Here is a 20,298-nt window from a genome sequence, read left to right on the forward strand (position 1 = left end):
ATGCATGCATGAAAAAGGATTTGAGCATTATATGTGTGGACTTTTAGAAATTCTTTGCTTCTCATGCTGGAAAATACACTAACCTCTTCTCTCTCTTTAAGCCAAAGAACAGACTAGAAAAGACAGACACAGAAGTGTAGTCATGTTCATCTAGAACACTGGTCTCACACATGTTTTTGAGAACATCACCAAATACATGCATATTGATTTAGAAATTATACACATGTACCACTGTACTGCTATATTATGGGCATCATAAAACATACACAAAAATAGAACATAAAAAAAGGATAAAATATTTATTTATTAACAGCCTGCTCACAGCCCAATGGATTGTCTTGCACACCCCACTTCAGAGACCACTGTCTTCTTCAGAAGACTGGGCATGACTAAAACCCACAGTCAACTCTCCTGCTTGATCAAGAACAGGTTTTTTGAGATCTTGAGCTGATGCATGAAAGGACACAGGAGCTGAGTATACAGAATCAAATAAATGAATAGGTGGAAAGACAGAAATAGGGAACCAAACACAGCCAAACTTCTATTCTTTTTGTCAATACTGAAAGCACTCAAACACCCCAACAGAACAGATTCCAACCTCAAATCAGTATAATGGAGAACAAATATAGAAGAGATGAGCTATGAGACTGTCACAATATTTCCAAAACTGAAAAGTGAGGTTTGCATTTTAGTCCACCTTTCACTTCTTAAGTTTTTCACAGTTAAGTCATGCCTTCTCCCTAAAGCAGTCCCATAAGAACAGGAGGAATTTCTAAGGCAGTTATGTACAGTCCTACATGTGCAACGGCAGTAAAATTTGGCTTTAAGCATTTTTCTAAAGGAACAAAAAACCAAAACTCCAGTTCAAAAAGTGATGTCACATTCAGGAAAACATAGTATTTCATACACTTTTGCTGTGCTGGTAATTTCAGATGCACTCAGAATGTTCTTTGCCAGAAAAGTCTGTCTATGAAACATTATTTCAAGCAGTTACTTTGAGCAATCACTATCCTTATTCCCCTCTGGACGCAGAGTCTTATTTTCCAAAGTAAATTACCATCCACTAACCGTGCTTAGTAGAACCCAAAAGTAAAATACACAGCTGACTTTTAAAAATTGTCTTTAAACATAACATGATCACTCAAAGATGAAGGAGAGGTATAAAATATTCAGTAACAAGCATAAGTCAAATATTTCTGCTTATTTACACTAGGCCTTCCTTAGTGCGTAACTTGATACAAGATCACGTTCAGTGCCAGTAACAGTTTCACATTCACCACATCTTGATCTCTGAAACCCTGCAAGCTCTTTCCACTTCTGAAAGTCTAATAAATACTAAGGAAATAAGTATTTATCATCTTATATAATGGATGCACAATAAAGGAAATGCCCCACCTGATATTATTTGCCTGGTAAAATGACTGAAAAGAACTGTTTGTTGTTTAGGGTGGTTAGGTTCTCTAAGGTTTAGGTAAAAATGGCCCTGTTTAGTTTCATTCCTTTTAACCACCGCTTCATTGCTAACTTTCTTTCAAATATGACTCCAGAATATAGAAATTGCAGAATTTCACTTGATATTGAGTGTCAGGTTTTTCTATAATAAACATTAGAGAAGCGTGTAATTAAACACTGCTACTGATTGTACAATTGTTTGGGTCACATTATATGTACCAATTCAGACATTCGTACACTGCAGTTCTAAATAGGTTTTTGTTTATATTCTGTGTTCTTTAATGATTATTTAGTCCACTGTCTACATCATGTCAGATTTTTAATAGTTTTTCCTCAAAGTTATTTTCCATTTCCAGCCTTACCTATAGCAAGACACAAAATCAAACACAATAGGCTGGACATTACTGCTTTGTTGAGAAATTAATTATTACCTCGCCTGTGGTATGAGATGTGATACAGTGTCCATACTTCTGTTCACACAGCTCTATTACAGCTGCTAGAAAGCACCATTCTGTAATTTACTATGTACTGTCACCTTTAGGTTCTCACTGCAGTATTACTGCTTGGTCTATTATTTCTATGACACAATTTCAAGGTGGATGGCTTCTTTTTCCCCTACTTACTTTTCTTCAAGTGTATTGGTTCTATTTTTAGATATTGGATCTCATTCCTTTTTTTATTATTAACTTTAAAAAACTGAATGCAAGCTTACACATGGGAAAGAAGACAACTTGTTTCACTGTTGAGCAAGAAGAGTTACGCCGATCTTTCACTACAGAAGCAATTGACATGTTCTTACCTAATGTATTTTAAAAATTGAAAAATCACTGACTTGTGTAGGTATGCACAAAGCAGTAATGCTTCCACTTGACAGTATAAACTTGGACACTAAGTACCAGGATACAAAAGCGAGTTTGCAAATCCACAGTATTATCTTACAGCTATACAGAAGTATATGTATGCAATGCCTTTGCAGACAGAAGAAAAAAGGCTCTACAGAAAATGGCTAAAAATGCTAGAATTGAGGGTTCCTTCATCAGTTTTCTTCTCAATTTGCTTACATGACTTCCAGCAGGAACTACTACCCAAAGCATAGTTGATATCTACACTAGGAGTCCAAATTAAGGCAACTTCTGATCGTGACAAAGACTAAAAGAAATATGAAAACCTAAGTTTTTCTTGACACTCAAATATTGCTTCAATTTTGGGAGCTAAGTTTAAATCTAAAAACACTTCCAATGTCTTTTAGAATTGTGTTAGTGAGGTGAAATTTTCCATGGAGTAACAGAAAGCACATTTTCAGTAGGCAGCATCCACACAGAGAAGTATAACACCAATTTCAATTTACTTATTTTTGGCAACGTTGTACTTCAAGTAAGTCACAAAGGACCCAACTAAAACAACATTGCCACACTTTTAAAATATCACAGAACTTTCAAAGATTTGAAAACCTGGGAGAACACAAACCTGGGAAGTAGTCTAGCAGGAACAGAGCCTAAGGAGTTAATAAAAACTGAATATTGTTTTCACAAAGGCTTTTTAAAAAAGACTTGAGACATTTTTATAGCCAGAAACAATTAGGGAATACTTGTTTCAGCATTTCTTCCAAACTGGAATGTGACTGTATATTTAAGATAAAATTGCGATATGAAGAGTCTGCTAAAAGCACTTTTTTTTTGTTTGTGCATTTTGTTTGTCACCCAGTGTCACACTAACAACTCTGCATCTCATTCTAAAGCACATTATACTGTGAGATAAGATGAAAAAGACAGTTTTTTGTTTCCCCAAGGGGGAAGTACTTCTGTTAAAAGCATCTTTTTACAATACCATTCTTTCTGAATTACCAATAACGCAAACCAAAGAATTAGATACTGTACTCTAAAATTTAATATTTGTTCAATTCTTATTCATATCCTGTAGACATCCCCATGTGTAACAGGGGAAAGTATGCTAAATGCTTAAACCTACTTAAGAATCCCAAAGATTGAGCATTTTTGTCTTTCAATCAGTATGCTGTCAGGTCAGGCTCACATATTCAGCGATGGAAGTTCTGCAGTTTTTTTATATGATTGTAACGAAGCTCAGGTTTGGTTTAGCAGGCAGATAATAAGAAGTTGGCTTGAAAAATGGACTGGGTTTGCAGTCCAAGGGAGCTACTATAGACTAACCTTACTTTTAAATTCTTCACTTGGATTTCAGTTTCTTCAAGAGTAAACTCTAAGAGGTAACAAGCAGCAAAAAGAACTGGTGGGAAGTAGAAAGAATATTAAGAGTTAAAAAGATAACTAAACACTCTCTCACATCTTCCTGTGCAAAGGTAGACTTGAAATTTGTAGAACTGTATAAAGATTAAGAAAGAGGTTTTAAAATAGGTCTTTCTGAAGGAAAAAATGTTTGTAACAAGGACAGACGCAGCAAAGTCTTCGTTTAATTTCAAGAGTCTGATGAATCTCATGCAAGTGTTGTAATAAAGATTGGTGCACTAGGTTTGCAATAATGCTACAGGAGCATTTATCAGACAACTCACCTTTAAGATTCTTCTCTTTCTGATGCCGAACTAGCAGTGGCCAGGAATAGTGAGGTCTGAGTGGCAAGCCTTCCTCTTTCATCATCTTCATCACATCAACGGCCAAGGCTGAAAACATTCACAAAGTAATTAAACACTGTCCAAGTAGTCTACATAAGCATGTGTAAAATAAACTAAATAAGCAGAGTACCTGATTTGTTGGCCTCCAAAGCACAACGCAAAACAAATGGTAATGGTGCCGAGTGCATTTTCGCTTCTTTTAACTCACTACAGAATTGCTTCAGCTTTTTCACAGGCTGCAAAGAATTTCAGAAATTTATTTCATATATTTTTCAATTTCTCAAATTGCTAAGAACATCGGATTCTTCTAATGTTTAGAAAATGGATATTGCACATGCCAAACATAATTCCTTCGTAAAAATCAATTTACTGTGCAAGTTGATACAAAATAATAAAATTATTCTTTTGCTCTTGAAGAACTGTGCAACAAATCTTTGCAGTTGCATTAAATTAAATAAATACACTGTTATTAGTAGATTAAAAAAAAAAGTATTACTATTCTGCTTACCATATCTCTATTTACACAATGTTGCAAGAAGAAGCTACCCTGGTCCATATTATCACGTGATAAATGACTAAAAGACTTCAAAATACTGAAGCTTATATCTTCAAAGCCATGAGTTATCAGAGTCAAACACAGGTTCATTGCATCTAGCAATTGAAAAACAGAACAACAAAATTTAAAAAGTGCACATAATTTCTCATTAAACTACTAAAATTAGCGAAAGCTAGTAAAGCAAATCTTTGACAAGTACCATTAACATACTTTTAAGCATGATTAAACAATCAAATTTGAGACTACCTTTTCCAGAATTCTTCAGATTTATTAATTAAATTCACCTTTCTCATTAGAAGACTATAACGAAAAGTACAGAAGTATCACCACTGCAGCATGACAGAAAGAAACTAAGTAAGAGAAACACATTTCTAGACATGTCAAAAAAAAAGAAAAAATGGATGAAGTATAATTAACAGTTATCAATCAGATTACACATACTGTGATAGAAAAGTGATTTCCAATGTAGATAATAAAAAACTATATTCAGTATTTAGTATCCCTTTTTTATGTCAGTCACAAAGAGCTCTCACAACAGGAATTTTAACAGTGGTGGTTGAAGAAAGGACTCCACACTTGCTGCTTTCCTATAAAATCCTAATAAATTTTAGAAATTTTAAAAAATCCATAGATTAATTTTTATGTGCAAATTATTAATGCTGATTTATATTTAAATTTTATAAAACGTAATCTTAAACAGTACAAATGAATCCACAAACTAACAGAAAAAATATTCTTTTGCCTCAGTATTCAAGAGAAAAGTGCAAAATTACCTATTTTTGAACAAAAAAAAAAAAGAAAAACAGCTTTCCCCCTCCAGCCTGCTACAGGAACCAAGGACATACCTGGAATTAATTCCCTTTCAAATTTTATGCGTTGTTTAATATCCTCGATGTACTGTGGATATCCGGCTTTGGCAAGGCTAAAAATCACCTGCATCAAAATCCTATCCATAAGGTACCCTTCAGTCTTCTCAACCTCTTCTAGAGTCTGTAAACCAAAGTAAACTTAATTTCAATCAATGCCAAAGTGACTCCAAACAGAACACATTTAAGAACAAAAATAAAATTAAATAAAAAACCCAACCAAACAAAAAGCTGGTTTTTTCTATTTTTTTAAAAAAATACAGGTTTAGATAAGCAGAACATGGTATAAAAAGAGAAAGAAAGAACACCCAAGAAGTATTGAGAGAGTCCCAAACACCTTTAGACTGTAAAAAGAAAGAGGGACAGCTAAAAGGGATATGATAGTTTCTCTCTAATATCTAACAATATATGAAAACAGCACAGGTATTTCCATTGTGTGATGACTTTCAAAAGAAATTACTTTGTAAAGGAAAGAATAACTGGTCAAACCTTTTTTGAAAGAATGATGGTTGATAAAGATTTGATAATGATTTGGTTGATAAAATTTTTAACTCACAGAACAAAATTATGTTTCCCACATCCTCTTCCTTGATTTGGTCCTCTACATCTGATACTACTTATTAAACTTGTGATACTACTTATTAAGATCAAACCAATTTTCTTTTCTCATTTTTTTCCCAATATTTCTTTGATTTTAAAAAATGTAAGAGAGAATACTTGAAAAAAATCAGCTTGCAGCTACATAAAGGACTGCAAAGCGGCCTCATGTTATTAATACCTAAGTTGCTGGTATGAACTCTCAAAAAAAATTATTTTTTACCAGAAAGATCCTGTGGCTTCAATGGCAGCCAAAGAATGGCTCAATGGAAACAAAATAATGGAGGTTTAGTTTTTATTTTCATAAATAAACACATAAATACCTCACATGCACTATTTGTCTTCAAAAAAATCCCTAAATTTTAAATCATTCACTGACAAATCTATCTTCTCAGAATGAAGCACCACTATCAAAAGACAAGTATTTTAAAGAAATTATGAGTTTGCTTTCAGTTAACCAGCTATTCACATGCAATTAAAAAAATAAAATTGTTAATTATTGCAATAATTCTTTATTATTCCTCCTGCATGAATAGAAAGCATTCCAAAGCTATACTGAACTAAAGATCAAACAAGTTGTATTTAAACTCGAACTTGCCATACCTTTTTGATGTTATCAGCATCACCCTTTTCAGCATATACATTCAGCAGTGATAAATAGGTATCTGCACCTGGTTCAACACCAGCCATCCTCATCACTGAAAGGATGTTTTCTGCACTCTTTATATCTCTAGAAGAATTCAAAGAAAGACCCTCAGTATATTTAGTCAAAATATTTATTGCAACTTCCACATTTACCCATTTAATTAATTAGAACTGGAAACAAAGACTGCAACAAGCTTAGAGAAACTTATTTTAACTAAGCAAATCCCAAAAGGTGAAAGTGAAAGTCTTTTAATTATAGTATTACTTAAAATACTCTTTTAACTTTAACAGATTATAAAGTTCAGAGCTAAGTGTAGCAATTTTTTTTCAAACACTACAAAAGTACAGTAATTTATCTTGAAATTCAAGATTCAGACAAAAAAATCCCTACTTTGTTAAATAGCTCTGTTTTGCTTCAAAAATGTATAAAGAGACAGTCTTCTATATATTATTATTCAAAACCATCACCCTATTCTGCAGCATGTAATTTTTCTGTACAGTATCACTCTATATTTTAGTAAAGTTAAAGTAATCGAAAGAAAAAAAGGTATTAAACATTACCCTGCTCTTGCATGACCTTTCACAAGGCTACTGAATACTGCCTCAGTGATTGGAAGATCTTTGTTCTTCATAAATCCAAGAATCTTACTGCAAAATATAAGACAATCAACGGGTATTTTTGTTTTGAAAAGATAAACACTGAGCTATTGCTGCTCTGCTGGACTAAAAAAAAAAAACACATTAAAAAAAACTCATTAAAAAACCCCAAATCCTGATGTTACTGAGCAATTACATTTTGTGACGCTGCACAATATGCTTATAATTAGGTAATTTTAATTTTTTTAATATGTATTTGTATTTGCCACTTTTAAGTATGCAGACAGAAGGGTATCTTTTTTTATCTTGCCTGTATTTTCATCTTCCTTTTACTCATTTCTCATGCCTCAGAATTACACTGTTGCAACTTAACCTTGCTAAAATTAAAATGTTAGACAGATGTCCAGCAAACCCTGTGTAACAACAACAGACAGAATAACTACTGTTTGCTCCTCAGCCCACTTTGTTCTCAAATGCCTTTCCCAGTAGCCATTTTCTTACAAAGGGAGTAAGCCTTCATAGCCTCATACTTTTTCACGGTGGCTTTAGAAATGACAAAACAAGTTCTGAGCAAGGTGAATACAACTTGAACAGACCGGTCTACCACTTATTTTTATTTTGCTTTGTGTAGATTTCAGCAGTCTCCAGGAAATTGCTCTGCATTGCCTGGTTAAAATATACTTAAACCTCTTCTTCACTTGGCTCAATTTCTATGAATTACATAGAAATAAGTTTTAACATTATTGGCAGGGAATATGAGAAACAGATTTTGTGGAAATCCCTTTAAACATAAATGTAAAAGAATACCTCGCTCCTTCAATGTCACCCTCATTGCAATAAGCAGCAATCAACCTTTGGTATGTAACCTACAGAAAACAAAAAGGTGAAGTTAATGATTTCCAACCAATAAGTGGATACTACTATTAAGAATAAAGATATTATAAAAGGGTACCTACTCGATTGGGCTGCACATTTGCTTCCTCCATTCTGGCCAAGAATTCTGTCGGTGAAAATTTGTGCTCATTCTGAAGGTAGACCTTAAGTAAGGCATTGTAATGGCTCGTATCATACACAGCACCTAAGGAAATGTTTCAACCACAGTCAGTGAATGTAGGTTCTCTAAATTCAAGATGGTTTTTTTTAGCTTTCTCAGGTAATTAATTTCATGCCAATTTTACTCTGTATGAACTAATCAGATTGCTTCCTTTTATTCACCTTTCAAATATCAGACATCTATTTAACAGCACACGTGTTTATAAAAGGACAAAACATAACAAGAGCACTGCCCATGCTCATGTGCATGCTATCCCATAGTCTCTACATCTGTATTTATTTCACAGATTCAGCATTACTATCACAAAGCAGTTCATCTATGCATTATCTATAGATAAATGACTTGCTTAAAATAAAAACATAATCTGATAAAATATGTGGTAACACTAAGAATACTCAGCCCATCATCAAGGTAACATCTAACAGAAAATTAAAATACAATAATGCAAATCAAGCAAAAGTCCAATTTAAGTATCTTGCAAAAAAACCCCCCAAAACTAAAACTTTAGATTTTTTATTAACACCCCTAGATGTCAGTATAACTCCCAGAATTAGAAACTCACCTGAATAATAAAATCTACTGTTTATTCCGTAATAAGTACAACCTAACTTGTTAAAACCTAACATTTAAACACAATTAAAATACATTGTCTTTACTACAGAAAAAGTCCTTGCTGTTATTGTAAACAGGACTAACGAACCCAACGTACCCAGTTCTTTCATCTTGTCCCATATCATATGGGCTAGTTCTGTTCTTTCAGGTGACGACACCTCTGGTAAGAGAGCACCACAACTTCGCAACAAAAGCAAGGTCTGGTTACTTCCTGGAGATCCTGCAAGTGGAACAAAACCACGAATTTCTTCATGAATAACCATACATTCAATATCAGAAAGAAGATTCGAGACTGACCTACTGAAATACTTAAGCATTTTCTACAGAATGCAATTTTCTCAAGACTGAAGGTTTTTACTGAACAGGATACCCAAATGATTAAACAATGACACTACTGTGCACTATCAAGAAAAAGATTTGTGATAAAACATGTCATTTAGTACAATAATGAGCTCAGCTGAGCAGAAATTTTAAAAAGTACAACACAAAGCCCTAAACTCAGAATATCTAGTACTTTCAATTTCCCAACTCAAGATCCTAAGATTGTTTCATCCTAACAGGGGTGTAACTTTCTCATAAATTTCTAAACTGTCAAAATACTTCAGACCAATTCAATACTATTCCAAAACTGGTAGTCGGAGTAAATATAAACCTCCATTTCCACTTCTCAACATAAAATAAATGAGATCACTTACATCTAGAGAATAGTGAAGGAAAATGCAAGATTATGCACCTTTTCTGACTCCTGCACTAGTACCAGATGTTGAAAAAGTAACTATAACCTCACCTCTTTCTTGGACTTCACTACTGCTCCTGAGGCAAATTAAGGTAGAACCTCAGAATCTATCACAGTTTACTCAATAAGCTGGAGACACATTTTTTTTTTTTCTAATCACATCTTTATATCTAAACCCAGCAATTTCTAATAAAAACGAGAGTTTCTTTAGAAAGCAGCACACTGTAAAGTATGATCACCAAGTCATACTTGACTAACTTTTAAATCCCTGCATACAATTACTTCCTGCAACGAAAATGCAACACATCTCCAGTTTCACAACGCCAATGTTACAACTAGTGACTGAGTACCTTGAAAACAAAAGAAGACAGAAAAGGTTTGGCAGTGTGCGTACGGAAAGATGCAGGACAAGAGATTCACTGCAAGCACCTTCTTTAGGCATTTTTTGAATTGCAATTAGAAATGGAAGAACAATACAAACACAGGCAGAAATCAACACTAACCTCCCACACTTCTGCTAAATTAGTTTCATTATTGTTCATAAAAAAGGACTAAATTTTCATATGGAAATATTTGCCATTTATTCTAACAGCATCCTAGTTAAATCTCTTGTGAGGTTCTATACTTCTATTTTTAAATACCATTAAAAAGCCAAAGGAAACCACTATGAACAATTAATGTTTCTGTTAATATGACTTCCTAAAAACTGTGTAACAAGTCAAGGTTCATGAAGAACTATTTGCAGAGAAGTTTAGAGACATAAAATTCTTGCAAACCCAGAAGCAAAAATTAAAAGTTTATATCTAAAAAACCAAAGCAGTCAGGATCAGAAAGGATATGACACGAAAAAAGAAAAAACTAAAAAGTTCAACAGTAAGAGTGTGAATTAAAGACTCTGCTTTTAAACAGTGAAATGCAAAGCTTTTAAAAGCACAATCCCAGCTATACAAGCCATCACAGTCCAGACCAATACACAGTAAAGTTTAAGCTTAAAAAAAATACATGCTATCATTGATAAATATTGACAGAAGTACTTAGCGAGTATCTTCAGTAAGTATCTCCATTGACTCATCCTAACTGGTACCAAACCTCATCAATTGTGGCAGCTGGTTTGCAAAATGCTAATGTGGTCTGGCTACTTTAGCCAAAGAGGTATGGAATCTGTCAGAATGAACAATGCCTCAGCTAGCTGTTTTTGTTTTATTAAAAAAAAATAAAGCTTTCTTGTCATGAATAACCACAGTTACCTGGTAATGTAGAAACTTGGGGATCACCTACATATTTCCCTGTTGTAGTTCCGTTTTAAAACACATAATGTGTTAAGGACAGCATAGTTCACTACAGTCACTTTAAAAATATACTGTGTAAACCAGTATATTGTGTTCAGAGAGCACAATACAGTTATATGAGGAAGATGCAACATTACCAGATAAAAAAATCCACAATAAGCAAGGCAATATGTTAACATTTATTAAAAGTACACTGCATTTTTACAAAAGAAAAAAAATCTTGGAAAGCAAACATGCATTCAAAGCCAAATATATCTCTAAAGTATTTAAAGACTGTCCATCAACATATGCAGCAGATTAAACAATGCTTGAAGACAAAAAATAAATTAGAACTCCTTCAGTTCATTTCCTTGGTTTGCTGAGTCGTTATACAGCAGCTTTAAACTTACCTGTTTTGCTTATTTCCTGGAAGATTTTTAGTAGAAGAGATTTAGGAATGCGGCCAGTTTTTCTGACAGAGTTATCCACTCTATTTAACGCCCAGTCAAACTGATAGGTTGGTCTGGTTCGAATTTCTGAAACTGGTTCTTCTTTAACACTTCCTTCCTCTTGATGTGCAAGTGTAAAGAACCTTATTTGATTCATAATATTTCTGCTTAAATAAAAACAAACACAAAAACAGAGATTACACTTCTGTGAGTCATTTTGCAACTACGCCAGTCACACAGCGTCAAGAAGATAACGCACTTCTTGCTGCTGAACAGTGTCTCAAAAACATTCCATATTGATATAAACAAAGACATATAGGTGATTCGTTTCAGTGTCTTTCTACTTAAGATATAGTCATGTACATTTTCTCACAGTGACAACTGTTTCTCTGAGATTTGCAGTTAGATTCACCTCCTTAATTAAATGGTTCAAATACTGTTCCTACAAAAATTAACATTTTTAAGTCATCCAAGTGCTATAAAAATCTTATTGTCCCGTTACAGCTTCTCACAAAAGCTCTTCACACTTTTGAAAATCACTTCAAGAACAGTCACAGACAGATCTTCCAGAACACAGCAAATCAAAGCAGCAAATCGCATCTTTCTTTTCAATTCGAATACACAAAAACTAATGCAGAGGTCAGTATTTTAGACAACAATAGCTTAAAGAAGAATAGGATCATTCTCCATCCTGTAGAATTTACAATAGCTAGCATGAAGAATCCTTTCATTCTGCCATGTAAACCAAACATCAACACTGGATTTGTCCAAATATTTATTTTCTCAAAATAAATTAAGACAACAATAAGCATAATGAGAAAGCGTTATTATTTCTAGTAAAGCAAAGTAAGCTTGCCTTTTTTTTTGAGAATAATTTGATGTACATAAGAATACAAAAATGGTATTTGTGCCACAGCAAGACTGTGAACAGCTTGTGCAGGTGAAATTATCATTTCTCACAAGCATTTTGGAAGTCTGTTCTCAGTTGTCCTTACAACTGCATAAAATAAACCAGACTATACTCCTCCAGAATCCTATACAAAGAAAGTAATGCTTGCTGGGTGGCAAAAAGAAGATTCAGTAGCTTCTGAAATTGCCCTCTCTCATCTCTGGCTCTCTAGATAGTTTTTCAGCTAAATTTCTTTAAGCTCTCTAGACTAATTCAAAAAAAAAATAGTTGTACTCCCTGCTGTTACAGATGCTCCAGGAGTACTATGCAGTAACAGGTGCACATTTTGTTGAAATGGCAGCCTAAAAGTCAGGAGTGCTGGCATTCTCTACAAAACAATCTTCCACCACACCTAAAGCTTTTTCACAGGTGTATCTGCTGGTTGTTTCTCATCAACCAGTGCTCATTTAGGACCAGAGGAGAGTAAGTCCAGTGGAGGGGAAAAAGCTTGCTGGTGGCAAGTCAGTGTTTCAGAAGCATTGGCAGCAAACTGCTAAATGGCAGAAAAATCATCACTGGGGTAGAAAAAACAGACTGGTGTTTTACCACGTGGTTGCCTCTAGTGAGCAGGAAGTAGCCCAAACACAATTTTTTCTTTGCTGTTTGAAATCCTGACTTGATAACTGAGCAGGCCCTAAGTTCTATAAGTAGCCTGAAGCAGAATCTCTTTCCTAATGGAGCCATGAAAACAGTTTATTAGATGATATTTGATTCCTGAAGGTATTTCAAAATATCCTTTAATAATGAGGAACATCACTACTATTTGGTATTACCTTTTTCAAGCACGCCAGTTTTTTACATTGCTCAATCTCCTCAAGTTTCCTCCTGAAGAATATTCCAGAGACCAGAAAATTATCTGCATAGTATTTCACTAGGGAAAGGATAAGGAAGAAAGAATGGAAGAAGGGAAAAAAGACTGCCAAAAAAGGACAGATCCCCTCCTTCAGTCTGTTTTAGCTCCTTCTAGATATAAGTTCCTACCGATTCCTTTGGGCTAGCTCTCATTTTAGTCAGATTCCTCTGTAAGTTTATTTAACTCACTAGTTTGGTACAACAGCAATTCATCCACTTTTACAAAAAATTAAATTACTGTTCCATCAGGTTAGAGCAGGAACAGCTCATGATGTCCAAAACCCATCAGAATTATCCAGAAAAAAAAGAAACTGAGAAGGAATAGGTGCTTAAAATCAGAAAAAAATCAAAAGAATAAAAAAAAAAGGGGGAGGGACACTAAAACTGAAACACCACTTCTGGTGGTAAGCAGCTTGACAGATTAACACCATCAAACTTTTTTTTATTGTTACTAGTTAATGCCATCTCTCCCTAATAGTATTCCCAAGGGTGTAATTTTCTTTCCTTCCTTCTCCTCTTCTCCTTCTACTGCATCATGTAAACAGACACAGGGTACTTTCCGTAAAACAGAAATCATTAGACTAACCAGAAAAAAATTCAGTAGTACAAGGTAAAAATAACAGTAAGATAGTAAATTTTAACTCCTCTTGGGTTTAACAACCAAATGAGATGTCTATAACTTAAATAACTCTGTAATAACACATAAACAGCAATACTCAACTTTTAGCTAGCCAGCAGATCGCTATAAGAATGAAACTGCAATGATTGCAAGTTCTTTATTTTTTCTTAAAGATATAGATAAAAAAGAAAATGGTATCATCTACTCTTATACACCCATTAAAAAGCTACTTGAAAGCTTTTCAGAATACTCCGGAAAGGTTGGAAAAAATGCTTAGGAAGTCAGCATCAACAGAGGGCTTACTGTCTTTGTAATACAGAAATTTATACTTTGATTTCCATGAACAATCTAAGCGCAAGTGGACAAAACGCTTGAGCTTCAGATTAAAATTGCAGTGTCTTTTTCTATAAAAACCTACTATTGTTTTATAGTATTTTTCAAATTATTAAACTATATCTTATGACATGTAGCACACTTGTAACCATAAACAAATTGTTATGTATGGTTTTTAAGTCCTGTGCTTTGTAAGATTCTCCATGAGTCAAGTCACAAATATCTTAAAGCACTTGCACAGCTCCATCAGATTAAGTATAACAATAAATACAATATGTGCGTGCTCAACATATGCTGGTTAGCAGCATGAGAGGACTCTAAAGTTTCATTTGATACTAAACTCTCCTGCTTAACATTTAGTATGATGCTATTTATAACCGAAGTTTAGAATATTACAGTTGCACACTGTAAAATATTACTTATATGAAGTGTTATTTTTATACACTCAACCTTCTGAAAGATGAGCAGAATTAGACATTTCTATTTACACACAAACACACACCCCAATATTATCAAATATGTTACTGGTGCTTTTGTTAATTTATACTGATTGAAGACATTTTAAGGAATGGCAACATAGGAGTCCAAGTTTCAGTCTGAGACAGACAGATGAAAACAGTATGAGAGTATAAAACAACCTCGGGAACTCAAACTTTCACTAGCATTCACCTAAATTATAATTATCAATCTGAAATATTGATAGTTCAGTGTAATGCTCAGGTACACCTCATCATATGGAGGCCTTCAGCATCTGAATAAATTACACTTTTAGCACTATTTAAGGCACTGTGTAATGTTAAGCCAATCCCATAGTAAGACTTTGTTAAAAATAACTGTGGCTTCAAAAGCTGGATGAAGCTGCAGGGATCTACTGTATTCAATCTGGTACTTAGCACTACAAACCAACTAAGAACACAAAACTTATGATGAAAAAAAACCCTAAGAGGTCACTATTGTATAAGATGAAAGATTGAGCAGACCAGAAAGTCATCTTCCAAAAAAGATGCAAACTTAACAAATTAAGGGACATAATATCAGTTTGATTTCAGGCAATCAAGTGAAGGACAGAAGAACGCAGTAGATGACATACTGAAAATTTATAGTAATGGCACAACCTCCCCATGAAACAGAAGAAGTTAACAAAACAAGGCAGTTATCCATGCATCAGGAATCTCTAATTTTTAGACGCTAAAAACAGCACACGATTAAGGGGAATAGAAAAAAAGCAAGGATAAAAATCAAGGTCATGTTAACCTTTTCAGTCAGGAAGTCACCTAAGAGTGCAGTAAGAAAGGCCTCTAAATGTAAGAAAGATAATTTTAGAAATTATACATTCTTCAAAGGGAAAAAAATCCCAGATCATAGATTGTTCAGCTTTCAAGAAATGTTAATTGCAACCATTTAACGTAAATTTTAACTATCATATCATTACTAATTTAACAAGGAGATGGGGTGTAGGTGAGAATAAGGAAGAATGACTTATGTAATTTCTAAAAATATTTAAGATAAATTATACTAAAGACACATTATCAGACCTTACTCAAACTCCAGTCCTTTAGAATTACCTTGAAAAACTTACGGAAGTTGTGGGAAAAACAGAAGCATAATAAAAAATACAGACTGATGTACAGGCTTTTGGCAACACCTCACCTGACAACCTCATCAGCAAACCAAGGAGATACAATGTACTTCTAGTTACAAAATACGGGTACAGTAGTTGTCTAAACAAAAAATTTAAATATATATAAAAAATTAAAATGTGGTTTGTTGCAAAATCAGGAATATTGTGTGGGAGTCTAAATGAAGCTATCTCCTGACTCAGCTAGGAAAAGACTGGTACAATCTATGTCCATTCAATTGCTTCAATAACAACTTGGATGATAGAAAAGTTAACAAACTTATCAAATTTGTGGATGACACTGTAATGGTGGCAAACTCCAAGAAGGAGAGCCTCAGACTTCAGTAATCTCAATTACTTGATGTAATGGTCTGAAATCAAGAAAAAGGAAACTCAATACAGACCACAAAAAGTTGTATGTTTTGGACAAAATACAAATGCAGAAACTTAAGATGGAGTTCACAACAGTACAGCCAAAATATACTGAAAATGAGCCACCGCTAAACATGAAACATCACGCAGCAAAAAAAGAAAACTTCAGTTTCTCAAATCTTAAAAAACCAACGCAGATTAAATGCAGATAACGATCAGCTTGTCATGATGTGTTTACTCTGTAAAAAAACCCCCAAGTTTAAAAGACTCAAAGGACTCATTTATCCCATCCCACTCTCCAAAAGAGAAACAACTGGACCTAATCCATTAAGCACCACATAGCTAATATTAATGGCTGTAATATTAATTTTAATGAAATATTTGAACAGGATACTTCAGTCAAGCTTTGTAAGTAGGAGTATTCAAGTGAGATTAGGGGGGTGGAAAAAAATCTATCACACATCACCTTGACATTTCTGATCCTGCCTCAGTACTAGATGTTAGATTATATAGTCTTATGATGTAACCCTGTTTTTTCAATTATTTTAATGAATTTTGTTCAGAATTAAATGCTGTGCTACACAGCACAACACATGATACTTCTGCAAGGGCTGCAACAAGTGCTAGCATTTACTTTCATCAATTACCTTTAAATGGCATTTTAAGATTTTCTCTATGTGAAACATGATATTCGCAAGCTCATGAAGCTGCACAATATACTTCAAATCTCAAGTTTCAATAAGCAATCTGATTTTTCCCCAAAATGTGTAATTTCTCTTTACTATCCTTCAGAACTAAGAGAAGTTCAAAAGGAGATCCTAAGCTCTATAGAGTGATCTCTCTCCTATTGCCACAATCACAGGATTAGAAGTATTCTTCTGATACTGGAATCTTTACACCATCTTCAGCTTTGCCTCTGCAACTGCAGACCTCACCTTCACAGGAAAGGTTAACCAATCATGCATTTGTAATCCCAACACAAGTGGCAATTCTTCACCTCCAATTTAGCTTATAACATTGGGAAAATAGCTGAAGATAAACTCACAGAAAAACTTATGCACAGATGAAGTGTGCATAGAGAAATTTATACGAAGTAAGCTCGTAAAATTTTTCTGTTTCCAAGGGTTTAGTGAGAATCTCAGTGCCTACTTACATACTTAACATATTTTCCACATTTTTAAAGCAGACTAAAGGCAGTGCCTTGAATTTCCTAAAGGAACATATCTTCCACAGCACCCCAAATAAAAACATCCGATCTTTCCCAAAACTCAAAAAGCAGGTGATGCCAGTGTTCTCCCTTGCAGCAGAAAGTTTACTTTCTGTAAAACTTGACCAATTCCAAATATTTGAAAAAGAATTACAAAGTCACCATATGGATATTTGCCTCCCTTTATCAGAGCCACAATAAGGTAGTTGCTATGCTTTTTCTAAGAAAAGTACTGAATATGCAAGGCAAAAGATGTATGAAATAGTTCTCAAAATAAAGCCATGCTCCAAGTAGAATAATGGTAAACTTAAGAGAGTTAAAATTCATTAGTGTACATAAAAGCACTACAGACACACCTTAGTTAAACTTCCTAAACATAAGGCTAAATATACCACCTGAGATCCCAGCATAATTAACAAGACTGTTAAACAGTATTTCCCCTGACTTAGCTATGATCACCTATAAGAAAAGGCCACAATATTCAGGCTGCTGTATACCTGTTTCAGTGAGATAGAGTGGAATCCTGTAATAGAGAAAAATTAAAGTTCCTTTATGTAGACTGAGAAATCTCAAGTTTCTTGGAGAATATCTAAAAATTTTGCCTAAGTGGCTCATCACAAGTAAAACAGAAAAACTTTGCTGTGTACTGCACTGAGCATATTAGGAAAAATTCCTTCACTGAATAGGTGGTCAGGCATTGGTACAGGCTGCCTGAGGAAGTGGTGGTCACCATCCCTGGAAGTGTTCAAAAAACATGTGGCACCTGGGGACATGGTTTAGTGGTAAAGATAGCAGCATTAGGTTAACAGCTGGACTTGATCTTGGAGGTCTTTTCCAACTTTACATTTCTGTGATTTCTTGGGAAGTATCTATGCATTTTATATCCATCAGTAAAACACACACACCAACTACAACAATAAATCTGTGAAACTTCATTACAACAGAGTGTTACCAAAAGTGAGTCTACTGTATGTCACCTGTGTTTTTAAAGACCATTAATTCTACCACTTTGCTAATGTAATTAAGTATTCAGTTCTATGTTTTTGTTCAGTGGTGATGGACTGCTGAGTATGATAGTAAACAGCCAAAAGCAGCTTGTTTGCAGCTAATTAAAAAAAAATAAAATTAAATGTACCATGCATTCAACCATGAATCACTTGGGATTTTAACTTATGGTTACTCTAAGCTCAAATCAAATCCCCCTCCACTCCTTGATCTGAAACAAGACCTTTTTCAAAAGGATATTTTCTCTCCCATCTCACCAACATGCTTCAAACACACCACAACATATCAAAAGGCAAGAGTCTTTACAAGGACAACTTGAACAGCATAGCACATGTGCCTTCTGCGCTGGTTTTGGCTGGGTTGGAACTAATTTTCTTTAAAGTACCAAGTATGGGGCTGGGTTTTGCACTTGTGCTGAAAACAGATAATACAGAGAAAAGCTCGTGCAGGAGCAGCATTCTGGCAGGACCTGTGGGCCCGTCCAGAGAGAAGGCCACGCTGGAGCAGGTTTGGTGGCTTGATTTCTTTTTGTTATTGCATTGATTCTCCTTGATTTTCCTCCTGTCATGAAAGCTATACTTTCATGATCTATGCTTTAGGAGCCTAACTGTTCTTCCTTGATTTAGAGCCAGACAAGCTGGCAAGCAACAGGAGGGTGGTCAGTGTGGAAAGAATGAAGCCAATACCCCTTCTCCAAGCACTAACTTTCCCACAGCAGCAAGCTGTAACATCAAACCATAACATAATCACCTACATTACGTAGAAAAAAGTCCCCCAAGACATTCTGATGTTAATGCACAATCTACTCTAAACACTCGTCAATGGAGCAGGTTTGTTACATTCTTGACAGTCAGACTCCAGCAGCAAATTTAGGCACTCTTCATGTAAGTGAACCTTCTGTGAACAAAATTCCAGTAAATAGTTTGTATCACATAAATCAGTGCAGTGCTGAAGTTTGCTGCTGTAACTCTGAAGTTTGTTGCATTAGTCTGTCACAGTTTATCTTAAAAAAAATTGCATGGCATGAGAGTTACAACATATAGCTCAGTATATTTCACATTCCATACTAGAGGTGGTCAACTGAAAATCTGCCTTAGATCTGAATTGCTATGAAACGCTTCTCAAACACCCAATGCAACTGGTTATCCACCTGCTATCCTAACCCATTTGCAGAAGAAGTTTAGATTAAAAACCAGAGCAGTAACAATGCTTTGATAAAACCTCAGCTTGAATGTGATGGTTGCTCCTTCACATCTTTAGCCCAGTCAACAGATCTGCAATTTTTCTGCAACTTTTATTGTTATAAGTCACAGACTCACCTCTGAACTGACTTCATTGTGTTCCATGCTAAAGCAACTATATCAAGCATATGAAAACATGTATATACAGTCCTCTTGCAAAATGCTAATCATTCCTTTTTATTTATTTAATCTTAAAACACATGTGTGCCCTTACTATTCCAATTAGAACTTTATGAAGTCTCTGGAATTTACTGCAGTGGACTGCGTTTCGCTCTCAAAATCTTGAGACCTAAACAGCAAGTATAGTAAGCCTAAGTGTAGTCCACGTGTCATTCTAATTCTTCAAAGGAAGTCCACTTCCAGAAATTAAGGCTTGAATAGAAAAAGAAACAACAATGAATAGTTACTCAAGGTAAAAAAAATGAAATGAGATCATATACTTTAAACACGCAATTTCAGTTCATAAGTGTTACCTTTGCTTTACAGTTTGTGGTCTAGAGCATCACTTCTGCTCTAGCCCATCCCATAACGTGACAATGAGACAAAGATTTTAGGTGAAATCTTATTTTAGGAATGAAATTACTGGACAGAAGGAATGCACAAAAAGTTTCTTGCTGCAAGAAAAAAGTATTGGGGGGGAGAAACAGCCAGAAAACCAAAACCCAGCTGGTAGAGCCAAAATA

At 34.6% G+C, this 20,298-nt stretch overlaps 1 protein-coding gene across 1 annotated transcript in view; it reads right to left on the bottom strand.

Annotated features, from left to right (window-relative positions):
- The window catches only part of LRPPRC (leucine rich pentatricopeptide repeat containing), a 76,658-nt gene extending 65,077 nt beyond the window's left edge, over positions 1-11,581 (bottom strand). Inside the window, exons 1-10 of the mRNA XM_027641569.1 lie at positions 11,381-11,581; positions 9,064-9,186; positions 8,257-8,378; positions 8,108-8,166; positions 7,265-7,351; positions 6,662-6,788; positions 5,441-5,585; positions 4,548-4,690; positions 4,170-4,275; positions 3,980-4,087 (exon numbers count right to left, since the gene is read on the bottom strand). Coding sequence (XP_027497370.1) covers positions 3,980-4,087; positions 4,170-4,275; positions 4,548-4,690; positions 5,441-5,585; positions 6,662-6,788; positions 7,265-7,351; positions 8,108-8,166; positions 8,257-8,378; positions 9,064-9,186; positions 11,381-11,576 — 1,216 coding nt within the window. The 5' untranslated portion in view covers positions 11,577-11,581. The remainder of the gene's footprint in view (positions 1-3,979; positions 4,088-4,169; positions 4,276-4,547; positions 4,691-5,440; positions 5,586-6,661; positions 6,789-7,264; positions 7,352-8,107; positions 8,167-8,256; positions 8,379-9,063; positions 9,187-11,380) is intronic.
- Between the last annotated feature and the right edge of the window lie 8,717 nt (positions 11,582-20,298).

Source organism: Corapipo altera, unplaced genomic scaffold (assembly GCF_003945725.1).
Source record: "Corapipo altera isolate COAL_440 unplaced genomic scaffold, ASM394572v1 48b, whole genome shotgun sequence".
NCBI lineage: Eukaryota > Metazoa > Chordata > Aves > Passeriformes > Pipridae > Corapipo > Corapipo altera.